The 13,215-nt window shown below is 42.3% G+C and overlaps 1 protein-coding gene across 1 annotated transcript in view; it reads right to left on the bottom strand.

Moving 5' to 3' along the window:
- metap1 (methionyl aminopeptidase 1) overlaps positions 1 to 388 on the bottom strand; it is a 36,453-nt gene extending 36,065 nt beyond the window's left edge. The window contains exon 1 of the mRNA XM_043674450.1: positions 214 to 388. Within this exon, the coding sequence (XP_043530385.1) occupies positions 214 to 354 (141 nt within the window). The 5' untranslated portion in view covers positions 355 to 388. The remainder of the gene's footprint in view (positions 1 to 213) is intronic.
- Positions 389 to 13,215: the final 12,827 nt, after the last annotated feature.

Raw genomic sequence — 13,215 nt, 5'->3', positions numbered from 1 at the left:
AGTTGTCGGGGGGGGGGGGCGAGTCGGGGTGGGGGATACGCCGGTGCGGGGGAGAATCGAGGGGAGGGGGACCCGTGGGTCAGGGTGAGGGTGAGGGTAGGGGTCAGAGGTTGGGGGTGAGGCTCGAGGTTAAGGGTCAGGCTCCAACACTAACATGGGTCCGGCGGGCGGCCTCCCGGCTTGGCCGTGCCCTCCCCCTCCGGCTGCTATTACCTGCGAACAGAAGAAGGAGCCCTGGATACCGAGCTTGATGCAGGTGGGACACTGCAGCCGCGCCTCCTTGTCACAACCGTCTGTTTCACACACGCGCCTCACCACCTCCCCGTCCGCCGCCATGATGGACACCCGCGGCATGCCGGGATCCTGGAGGACCCCAGCTCGGAGACAGCACTGCGCATGCGGCCCACGGCAGGACCCAGTCCTTCAGTCACAGAGAGAACGTGTGTGTGAGAGGGAGAGGGTGAGGGTGAGGGGACAGAGAGTGTATGACAGTGGGGAAGGACGGAGAGAGAGTGTGACGGCGGGGGCGGGGGGTCTACCCCGAGCCTGATGAGCCCTACTCCACTGCTATCTTACCAGAAAAATCATCTAAGATGATGCTCTCTGGTCCTACACTCTCCCACAAGGGAAAGCCATCTTTTTGTACATCCACCTTGTTACGTTCCCTAAGAATCTTATATGTTTTAATAAGATCATTTTTCATTCTTCTAAATTCAAATGAGTACAGGTCCAATTACTCAACCTCCCCTTGTAAGACGGCCCCTTCATACCTGGGATCAACCTAGTGAATCTTCTCTGGACTGGTCCTAATGCCTGTATGTCCTTCCTTAGATAAGGAGCTCAAAACTGTTCACATTACTCCAGCTGTGCTCCAAACTTTCTTAACTGTTTACTCCATTCCCTTTGAAATAAAGGCCAAAATGCCATTTACATTTTCTATTTCCCGCTGAACCAGGATGCTAGGTTCTTGTTGTCATTAATCAGTCCAATTAGTCCATGCCAACCATGTTCCCAAGTTAAACTAATCCCACCTGCCTGCACTTTGCCCATATGCTTTCAAATCTTTCTTATGTACTGATGCAAATGTTTTTTAAATGTTGTAACTGTACCTGCATCCATCGCTTTCTCTAGAAGTTCATTTCCACACATGAATCATTGTAAAGAAGTTGCCCCTCAGGTACCTTTTTAAAATTTTCTCTTCTCACCTTTAAAAAATATGCCTCCTAGTTTTGGACTCCCACGTGCTAGAGAAAAAGACCCTTACTATTCACCTTATCTATGCCCCTCATGATTTATAAAACTCTCTAAGGTCACACCTTAATTGCCTACACTGCAGTGAGAAAAGTCCCAGCCTTTCCAGCCTATTTTTATAACTCAAACCTTCTATTTCTGGCAATATCCTGGTAAATATTTCTGAACCCTCTCCAATTTAGTAATATCTTTCCTATAACAGGACAACCAGAACTGCACAGAGTACTCCAGAAGATGCCTCACCAACATTCTCTACAACCTCCACATGATGTCCCAACTCCTATACTCAATGAGCAAAGGAGGCAAGCATGCTCAAGGCTTTCTTAATCACCCTGTGATGCAAAATTCAAAGAATCATGTGCCTGAACCCCCGACGTTTCTCTGTTCTTCGACATTGCCCAGGGCCCGACCATTAATAATATAAGTCCTGCCCTTCGTTGTTTTACCAAAATGCAATGCCTTGCATTTATTCAAATTAAACTCCATCTGCCACTCCTCAGTCCACTGACATAATTCATAGAAACGTGAATCTCTCAGTTCTGTAACTTTCTGCAATCTCTTTATTTAAATAATATTCAACCCCTCTATTTCTCTCTTGCCAAAATGTATAAACTATCTATAAAATATGTATCTACATATTATGTTTCATCGACCAGGTTTTTGCTCACTTCCTTAACCTGCCTCTGGATTCATAACCGTGAAACTATCAAAAACCCATCTGGTTCGACAGTGTGAAATATGCTCTCATTACTTGATCTGGCTGACATGTCATTCCAGACTCTCAGCGATGTGGTTCTTATGTAACTACCTTCTGAAATGGCCAAACAAGTCACTCAGTTCAAAGGCAATGAAAGCTGGCCAACAACTTCACTGCCAGAAGGCTGTGGAGGCCAGTCATTGAATATATTTAAGATGGAGATAAACAGGTTCTTGATTGTCAAGGGGATCAAGGGTTATGAGAGAATGGGGTTGAGAAACCTATCACCAATGATTGATTGGCAGAGCAGATTTGATGGGCTGAAGGGCTTAATTTATGCTACTATGTCTTATGGTCTTAAATGCTCAAATCCCAAAATAAAACAATAAAGAAATAAAGATCTCCACCAAAGTAAGAATATCTGTATTTGTTTACTGTTGTTGTGAAAATAAATTGCCATTTATGCCTCAATTAGAACACTTCAATAGTTATTCATTGGAAATGTACAGTGTTGGGAATGCTGGACGACTAGAGAAATTGAGGGTTTGGTTAAGAAAAAGAGGGAAGTATATGCCAGGTATAAACAGAGATCAAGTGAATCCTTAGAAGAGTATAAAAGAAGTAGGAGTAATGACAGAAATCAGGAGAGCAAAAAGGGGATATGAGATAGCTTTGGCAAATAGGGTTAAGGAGAATCCAAAGGGATTTTACAAATATATTAAGGACAAAAGGGTAACTAGGGAGCGAGTAGGGCCCCTCTATGACAGCAAGGTAGCCTATGTGTGGAGGTGCAGGAGTTGGGGGAGATATATAATGAGTGTTTACTGTGGACAAGGACATGGAAGATATAGAATGTAGTGAAATAGATGGTGACATCTTGAAAATGTCCATATTACAAGGGAGGAGGTGCTGGATGTCTTGAAATGCATAAAGGTGGATAAATCCCCAGGACCTGATCAGGTGTACCCGAGAACTCTGTCAGAACCTAGAGAAGTGATTGCTGGGCCTCTTGCTGAGATATCTGTATCATCGATAGTCACAGGTGAAGTGCCGGAAGACTGGAGGTTGGCAAACGTGGTGCCACTGTTTAAGAAGGGTGGTAAGGACAAGCCAGGGAACTATAGACCAGTGAGCCTGACCTCGGTGTTGGGCAAGTTGTTGGAGGGAATCCTGAGGGACAGGATGTACATGTATTTGGAAAGGCAAGGACTGATTCGGGATAGTCAACATGACTTTGTGCGTGGGAAATCATGTCTCACAAACTTGATTGAGGTTTTTGAAGAAGTAACAAAGAAGATTGATGAGGGCAGAGCAGTAGATGTGATCTATATGGACTACAGTAAGGCGTTCGCCAAGGTTCCGCATGGGAGACTAATTAGCAAGGTTAGATCTCATGGAATACAGGGAGAACAAGCCATTTGGACACAGAAGTGGCTCAAAGGTAGAAGACAGAGGGTGGTGAAAGCAAATCTTAGCAGGACTTATACACTTAATGGTAAGGTCCGAGGGAGTGTTGCTGAACAAAGAGACTTTGGAGTGCAGGTTCATAGCTCCTTGAAATTGGAGTCGCACGTAGATAGGATAGTGAAAAAGATGTTTGGTATGCTTTCCTATATTGGTCAGAGTATTGAGTACAGGAGCTGGGAGGTCATGTTGCGGCTGTACAGGACATTGGTTAGGCCCCTGTTGGAATATTGCGTGCAATTCTGGTCTCCTTCCTATCGGAAAGATGTTGTGAAACTTGAAAGGGTTCAGAAAAGATTCACAAGGATGTTGCCAGGGTTGGAGGATCTGAGCTACAGGGAGAGGCTGAACAGGCTGAGGAGTGACCTTATAGAGGTTTACAAAATTATGAGGGGCATGGATAGGATAAATAGGCAGAGTCTTTTCCCTGGGGTTGGGGAACTAGAGGGCATAGGTTTAGGTGAGAGGGGAAAGATATAAAAGAGACCTAAGGGGCAACTTTTTCACGCAGAGGGTGGTACGTGTATGGAATGAGCTGCCAAAGGATGTGGTGGAGGCTGGTACAATTGCAACATTTAAGAGGCATTTGGATGGGTATATGAATAGGAAGGGTTTGGAGGGATATGTGCTGGGTGCTGGCAGGTGGGACTAGATTGGGTTGGGATATCTGGTCGGCATGGGCGGGTTGGACCAAAGGGTCTGTTTCCATGCTGTACATCTCTATGACTCTATGACTCTATGACCTGATCAGGTGTACCCTAGAATTCTGTGTGAAGCCCGGGAAGTGATGCTTGGCCCCTTGCTGAGTTATTTGTATCATTGATAGTCACAAGTGAGGTGCCAGAAGATTGGAGGTTGGCTAACATGGTGCCACTATTTAAGAAAAGTGGTAAGGACAAGCCAGGGAACTATAGACCTGACGTCGGTGGTGGATAAGCTGTTGGAGCGAATCCTGAGGGATAGGAGTTACACATATTTGGAAAGGCAAGGACTGATTAGGGATAGTCACCGTGGCGTTGTGCGTGGGAAATCATGTCTCACAAACTTGATTGAGTTTTTTGAAGAAGTAACAAAGAGGATTGATGAGGGCAGAGCGATGGACGTGATCTGTGTGGACTTCAGTAAGGCGTTCGACAAGGTTCCCCATCGGAGACTGGTTAGCAAGCTTAGATCTCATGTAATACAGGGAGTTTGAGCCATTTGGATACAAAACCAGCTCAAAGGGAAAAGGGTGGTGGAGGAGGGTTATTTTTCAGACTAGTGGCATGTGACCAGTGGAGTGGCCAGTGGCCAGTGACAAACAGTGCCCTTCTCAAAGGGAAGGATCCGTTTCCATGTTGTCCATCTCCATGACTCTATGGCTGTTTTAGTTAACTGGCAAACTACTTATTTTACCACCTTGAAACCTCTTATGCAATCTGGTAATTGCAATGCATCTACAATCATCTACAATTTTTGCAGAGCTTTCTGCGTATGTGGTAACAATGGAATTTATATTGGGGAGGGAATTGATCCTTTCTTATCGGTGGTAATTAATAATTGGAAAACTAATAAGATTATGCAAGATGGTCATTATCTCTGCTGTTTGGGTATTTGGGAATTAATTGGCAATATCAGAGAATACAGTGCATAAAACCCTGAATCTCTCAATGCAAGAAAAGCAATAATAAATCAAGGAAGACAACAACATTGGTGTATGAAATATGGAAATCTAGCTTTCATTCTGTACATATTCTGTGTAAATCATTGTCATTTTGTGAATCTTTGGTTATCATTTTCTGTTTTCATACCTCTTCCTGGTTAATACTGGAGGTATGTTTAATCGACCTGTTCAGATGTGTTATGACATGCTTTTGAAGCAACCAATTCATGAACCCAGGCCACCTGGTCTAGAGGTAGGAATACTACCATTGTGCCACAAGAGTCTTGGTCAATTTTGTATAAATATCCTGTACTCCACATGAACTTATCAACATGCTGTAGATCTCTAAGCAGCTAATAATATTTAAGGTCCACGGAACCTGAAAATTTGTCAAAAAAAAATTGTTGCATTATATTTGTCAAATAAACTTTGAAACAAAAATAAGACAAAAGGAGACAAAGACAGATGAGACAAATGTGTAGAAAGAAAGTAATGCATAAAGAGAAAACAAAACATCTAGTTGTCTCTGACCTGCGCTTTCTGTTTGAACTCAAGCATGTCCGACACTGCTCACATCCTACCTTGCTTCAAATGTCAAACTCCTGTGATTTCTGACCTGCATTGGCTCCTGATCCAAAAATTATCTGGGTTATAAAACTCTCATCCTTGTGCTCAATGTCCTTCACAGCCTTGTTCCTTTTATACCTCTCTAACTTCCTCAGAGCCTACAATCTCTGAGATTTCTCCTGCACTCATTTCAATCCCTTGACGCCTTTCCTAAAGTGTAAAACACATGATTTCATACAATTGAGGGCTACAGTTGAGATTGGAGGAAATGGGATCATATGTTTATTTCTTTTGAGCCTTTTAGATGCTCCAGTTCTGGCTCACTGATTCCCAATTCCATTTGGCCAATGTTAGCAGCCATGCCTTCAGCTGCTTTGGCACACAGGTCAGAAATGCTGCCTTCAAACTGAGGCCACTTTCACCTCTCTCTCTCTCTCTTCCTCTTAAATTACTTCTGTAAATGTGCATTTCAGTCACCTGTCCTTATTTCCTCTTATGTCGTTTAATATCTACTTTTTATGTAGCTTAGTCTTTTTATGTAATATTCCTGTAAAACATCTCAAATCAATTAAATACATTTTTTGTTAAAGGAAGTTGATGTGGAAATGTCTGTCCCAAATTGTTATTCACATCAGTTTTTAAATACCGTTTTTTTATAAATGAAATCTTTTCCTTCTTTAGCAAAGCTGTTTCTTTATTCAATGAGCTTTGTGGGCGGTACGGTGGCACTGCTGCCTCACAGCGCCTGAGACCCGGGTTCAATTCCCACCTCAGGCGACTGACTGTGTGGAGTTTGCACATTCTCCCCGTGTCTGCGTGGGTTTCCTCCGGGTGCTCCGGTTTCCTCCCACAGTCCAAAGATGTGCAGGTCAGATGAATTGGCTATGCTAAATTGCCCATAGTGTTAGGTAAGGGGTAAATGTAGGGGCATGGGTGGGTTGTGTTTCGGCGGGTCGGTGTGGACTTGTTGGGCCGAAGGGCCTGTTTCTATACTGTAATGTAATCTAATCTAATCAAACGTATATTATTTTTGTAATATTGAGAAACTGAATTATCCTGTAGGCTGATTGTTCAACTTTTGATGGATTACCGTCACAGAGATATTGGCTGTCTCAACATAATAGGTCACACTCATTATTCAAATCCTTTGCCTTTCTGCCCCTTTCAAATATCCAGAATCCAACAAATGCCGCATTAGCAACCATTGTGCTGTCATTGATGAACAAAGCCTTCTGGAGCAGGTTAAAATTGGCACAAAAGCAAAACTGTCCAGATGCTGACAATCTGAAGTAAAAGTTGAAAATTATTGGAAACATAAAATGATATGTTGGACAACATCAATAAAGAATGAGTTAACATTTCAGATCAGTGATTCTCATCAGAAATGAAAGGTATTTGAAATTTAACAGTTTTTCTCATGAAGAAGGTGAAAGACATATTGGGGAATACCATCAGAGAGAGAAAAGCAGAGGTTTTTTTAAGATGAAACATTCCTGGAAAAGAACTGGCAGCGAATTAAACATGTAAATAGGATTTTTAAAAAATAAAATTCCTATATTTTAAAAACCAAGGCTTGAAGAATTTTTTTTAAAGAGCGAATAATCTGATGCTCAATGTAAGCACTGTTTACACAACTGCTACTTCAAACAGTAGTCGTGGAAGGTGCAGATGAGCTGGAGCTTGGGATGTGTCCAAATGGAGATTCAGCCAGCACAATGTAACTGATTGGTCTGTGATTAATGACCATTTATTGATGCTAAAGGCCTTGGACCTGCCAATGACTGTGTGTTTTGTTTGCTGTCACTGAATAATCTGGGACTTGAACAACATAGAGGGAAGTCAACAGATCTCCACTGGCTTGGGAGCTGTCTCTGTTCTCTGCAGCAAAACCCAGTTCAAGCCTAAAGAAAAGCAGTTTATTCTCCCTTTACTAGTTGCTGTAACTTTCAATTAATAAGTCAGAGACCTTTTATAAGTTGATCTTGTGTCTCCCACAAACCTATGTAAGCATCTGGATAAAGAAAACCAAGGAGTAGTCATCTGATCAGCACAAGAATCATCTCCACAAATCACTGGACTGCTTTCTTAGTTTTCCTTCTGCCCATTACATCCATGTTTGTGTGTGTGTGTAAAAGGGGGAGTTTAAAATGGGTTAGAGTTTTAATTATAGGTAAATGCTAACTACTTTTTATTATTTGTAGCTAATGTCTATTCACTTATAATAAGTTGAAATTCTTGTTAAGTACAGAAATATGTTCTGTGCTTTTTGTCAGGTTTGGTCCACAATACAGATAAACTGAGGAACAAAGATAAAATCCTGCAGATGCTGGAAATCTGAAACAAACACAGTGGGTCTGGCAACATCTATGGAGAGAGAAACAGAGTTAACACATTGAGTCTGGCATGACTTCATCTGAACTGAAAGGTGTTGGAAATGTTTTGACAAAGGCAGAGGCCCAACACAAAAGACAAATGGGGTTTTAATAGAAAAGGGAAAAAAGCAAAATGACTAAACTAAGGTGTGAAAGGAAAAAAATTGGTCTTTACTAAGTGCAAATTAAACAAGACAAGGCCTTTGTGGGGGGTCAGGAGAGACAATGTAAGAAAAATAGAGAACAGATACAATGCAGTCAAGTTTCTAAACATATTGAATTCAACATTGAGACCTCAAGACTATAAAGTGCCTAAGTGGAAAATGGAATTTGTTCCTCGAGCTTGAATAATACTTGAAAGGTAAAAACTTGTTGAACTGTGAGAAAAAAAGGGACAGTGAGGAGAAGATAGGACTAATTAAATAACTTCAACAAAGTGTTACCATGGTTACAATGGACTGAATGGCAAATGTTGAAAAGTGTGATGCTGGAAAAGCACAGCCATTCAGGCAGCATCCAAGGAGCAGGAGAGTCATCGTTTCGAGTATGAGCTCTTCATCCGGAGAGCTGATTCTTGATGAAGAGCTCATGCTCGAAATGTTGACTCTCCTGCTCCTTGGATGCTGCCTGACCGGCTGTGCTTTTCCAGCACCATACGTTTTGACTTTGATCTCCAGCATCTGCAGTCCTCACTTTATCCTGAATGGCCCTTGTGCTTTCTCATTTTATGATTCCCAGGTATTACACTAACGTGCTACTTTTGACTATCACTTAGAATGATTAAATCATGAATTGAATTTAGATAAACAAAAAACATTACCTTTCTAAAGGCAAGTAAAGAAGTTTCCAAATTTTAATAGAGCTAACGTAAGAGAATATCAAAGTGTAAACCTGTTTCCTATCTGCTTTTCACAACAGGACCTCAGCATTGATTCTAACTGATGAAAGGATGTTTTACTGTGGGTGCTGTTTGAAAGAGGACCTTAGTTTTCTGGGTGTTTAGTGCAAGGTCCATTTTCTCCCATACCTTGGGGAAGGAGTCAACAATGATCTGGAGCTCAGTTCTGAGTGAGTCCATATGTATGCACAAGCCTCTGCATATGGAGGCTCAGTGACTGAGATTAGGGTGATTTTGGTTTTGGACTGAAGGCAGTAAAAGTTGAACAGTTTTCTGTGAGTTCTGTAAATGATCTCCATGTCTGTGGAAATTTGAGATGAAGTACAGTTTTGCAATGAAGAAATTGAAGAGTGTTGGAGCAACTTCACAGCCCTCAGTTCTTAGTGAGATAAGCTTTGTGGTGGTTCCATTGGTGAGAATCACAGCTTATATGTCAGCAGAGGATGAGTCAAATTTCTGAGGGTAATAAAATTTGAGGAGGATTATTGATAACTTTTCATGGTTAACAGAGTCAAAAACTTCTGAGAGGTTGAAAAAGGCCTTGTGTAATAATTGGCGATGTTCTTTGCACTTTTCTTGAATTTGCTGCACCGTGAAGATCATGTCTCTGGTGCCTGTCAATAGTGAGGAGCCCACTGTGATTCTGGAATGAGTTCCTTGAATACTGAGGTGGTTGAAATGGATCCTTATAATGGTCTTCCCTGTGAAAGATAGAATGGATTAGGTACCACATCAGACTTGTCTCCCTTCAATATTCACAATCGCAGCATCTGTGAAAGCCCTGATATTAATCTTGGGAGTGTCCTCTCAGTGAAAGAAGACAAGCAACAAAATTCATCATTGCCTCCGATTTACCTGCTCAGCCTTTATCAGGCTGCGATAAAGAGTATTTGAGGACCAAGATATAAAAACTGACATAATATTTTGGGTCAGTGAGCAGCAGTGATCTCCAGGCTCCCATAGGCCTTGGAAACTTGGACAATTTACAGCAGGTATGTCAAAGTATCTTCACTAGATTGTCCATATCTGATGGCAACTAACTAGTCCAAAAGAAACATCCTCACCCAAGGCAATTTATCCAGCATGGAGGCTGTCATCCCTCAAAACCAGTTCCAATGGGTAGGATATGTTGATTGTAATATCTGACACCAGACTCCTGAAGCAACTGCTTGACTTGGAACTTAATCACGGCAGGAACCTGTAATAAAGCTGGTCCCTTTTTTCTGAAAGCTGTTCCTTTTCTCAAGGATGCTGTGTCCTTGTGTTTTTTTAGAGGGTTTGTAAACCCACTCCCAGTTCCAATTAGACTGGTTTGGTAGAGAGATTAAAGAGCATTGAGAGGCCTTTTTGTTTATATGTAAACAGATGAGACTTCAGGCCAAAGTGGTCATGTTTTAGAAGTGACCTGTACAATGAAAGGGGAGTGGTCAGCTCTCTAGCTGAGCAGAAGTGGGTACTGCAGATGCTGGAGATTAGAATCAAGATTAGAAGCTCTTCCTGATGAAGGGATTTTGCCCGAGACGTCGATTTTCCTGCTCCTCGGATGCTGCCTGACCTGCTGTGATTTCCCAGCACCACACTAATCTCTAGCTGAGCAGTTCAGTCCAGAACCAGTTAGGAATTCAGCTATGTAGAAACAGGAACTGTCTCTCTTTCTGTCCCTCTAACTTCAACCTATAAGCATCTGTTCCATTTTTTAACTTTTTTAAAGGAGGTTTGCTTATTGGGACAGTTCTGTATATTCGGAACAGCACAATTAAGTCTAGTTCAGACAGACTGAGTTCTGTAGGGGTTCTTTATTCTGTTCTTTGTGTTTCATTGTGTAATTTTGTGAATATAAATTTCTGTCTGTTTTAAAATCTAGTAGTCAGTCTAGCTAGCTTACTCTGTGTAATTCTCACTGTACACTTACTAAAACAAATTGCAAAATTATGGTCTGGGTTGCCTGCTCAAGAATGTTTTGAGTGGTCTGACCTAGGCCATAACAAACCTCACAGGAAAACACAAATACATAAGGGATGTACTCAACATATCCCTGATGAGGTGAAACATTCTTGGCCAACATAAGAGATCCTGGCCTGTGACTGATCCAAATGGAGAAGGCTCATTCAGATGATACCAAATACATCAAGAGATTGGTAGCTCAGATTGAGGTTCTGGATGTAGGTTTGCTCACTGAGCTGGAAGGTTAGTTTTCAAACGTTCATCACCATACTAGATAACTTCATCAGTGAGCCTCCGGATAAAGCACAACAAGCAAAACTAATGTCATTTACAAAATACCTTGCAAGAACTGTGACAAACAGGCATAAAGCTAGCCACCAGGATACATGAACCTTAACTAGCCACAAAAATATATGACCCACTCTCACTAGTATCCTTCCATACAGATGAGGAAGGATACCACTTCGACTGGGACAACACATCCATCCTAGGACAAGCCAAACAGAGACACGCAAGGGAATTCCTAGAAGCATGGCATTCCAACTGGAAGTTTATCAACAAGCACATTGACTTGGATCCAATTTACCACCTCCTGAGAAAAAGAATAGGAAATGATGTCACTGTAGGAAATGATGCCACCACAGGAAATTGCATCACCAACCCAAAGGAAAACGAAACACATAAATACAAAGCGGGCCATACAACCCATGCTTTATCCGGAGGCTCACTGATGATGTTACATGGTATGGTGACGAAATGTCTGAAAACTAACTTTTCGGCTTAGCGAGCAAACCTACATCCAGAACATCAAGTGATTTTCTCAGGAATATTTAGAGGTGAGGTTGAGATGTTAGAGGAAGCCTACAAACTTCCAAACAACCCACCTACCCAATCTTTGAAGTAATCTCTGTCACATATGTGCAGAGATTGCAGGTGTTGCACTGGACCTAACATTCATTTCAGAACCCATCGAACTGGAGGGGAAGCATGTCATCATTGATCCTGGGGGAGCTGTCTTAGGGAAGAAGTTGCCAATCTTTCCCATGCCCACAGATTGGAGGATGCCTTATGTTACCAGCATACACAGTGTGTTCATTCTCCAGGGTCACTTAAGCAATGTCTTAGCCAAATAAGCGCTGAAAATGTGGTGCTGGAAAAGCACAGCAGGTCAGGCAGCATCCAAGGAGCAGGAGAATCGACGTTTCGGGCATGAGCCCTTCTTCAGGGCGATTCTCCTGCTCCTTGGATGCTGCCTGACCTGCTGTGCTTTTCCGGCAACACATTTTCAGCTCTGATTTCCAGCATCTGCAGTGCTCACTTTCTCCTCTTAGCCAAATAACCCAAACTGTCAACTTCTCCACCTCTTGATATTGCCTGGTTTGCTGTGTTGTTCCAGCCTCCTGCTTGTTTGCTTTGGATTCCAGCATCTGCACTTTTTTTTTGTTTCTAACAAAAGTGAGGAGGCATATAGATCAAAAACCTAACCCTACACCGACATTGATTGTGTTCTTCGTGGACCTGTGAGAGGTTATCTTGTCCAAGTTAGGAACAGTGATAAGTTGGGAGGGTAACTTTCCCTGCCGTCTTGCCTCCTGGCCTCCAGAAAGATGATCAGGCTAGTACTGAGAATGTGTCCTTACACTGAGGAGCAGCACCTTGCAAAGCAGCTGAAGGAAGCACTACATCTCTAATATGCACTGCAGTAACTTGCCAAGTCTTTATTAACTGCAAATTCCAAACATTTGACTGCCACCAACTAGAAGGACAAGGACAGCGGATACATTGGGGTATCATTATCTCTAAGTTCTCTTCTGAGCCACACTCCATCCTGATTTGGAACAAAATCACTATTGCTCAGTTAAAGAGAAAGTGAGGGCTGCAGATGCTGGAGATCAGAGCTGAAAATGTGTTGCTGGAAAAGCGCAGCAGGTCAGGCAGCAACCAAGGAGCAGGAGAATCGACGTTTCGGGCATAAGCCCTTCTTCTGTTCCTTGGATGCTGCCTGACCTGCTGCGCTTTTCCAGCAACACATGTTCAGCATTGCTCAGTTAAAGCCTTGGAAATCAATACTGTGGGTGGAACTAAACCCCATGGACAGCAGTAATTCAGAAAAGCAGTTCAAGACCACCTTGTCCAGCAAAAAATGCCTATGTAGCCTGTGATGCCCATATCTAAGGAATGAAGGAAAAAATTGGCAATTGGTAAAATTTCCCTCTCTAATCTTCCCCAAAGGAATTTTTTTCTGTTGATGATGTGGAGGAGCTGGTATTGGACTGGGGTGCACTAAGTTAAAAAGGTTCATTAAATATAGTATTTTACTTGCATAGCACTGTAATTTTTGCTATAAATTCTGTGTTTTATGATCCTACTCCAAACCACC

Source organism: Chiloscyllium plagiosum, chromosome 32 (assembly GCF_004010195.1).
Source record: "Chiloscyllium plagiosum isolate BGI_BamShark_2017 chromosome 32, ASM401019v2, whole genome shotgun sequence".
Classification (NCBI taxonomy): Eukaryota; Metazoa; Chordata; class Chondrichthyes; order Orectolobiformes; family Hemiscylliidae; genus Chiloscyllium; species Chiloscyllium plagiosum.
Note: the sequence above shows the minus strand (reverse complement) of the source record. Positions and strands in the feature narration are given on the sequence as shown.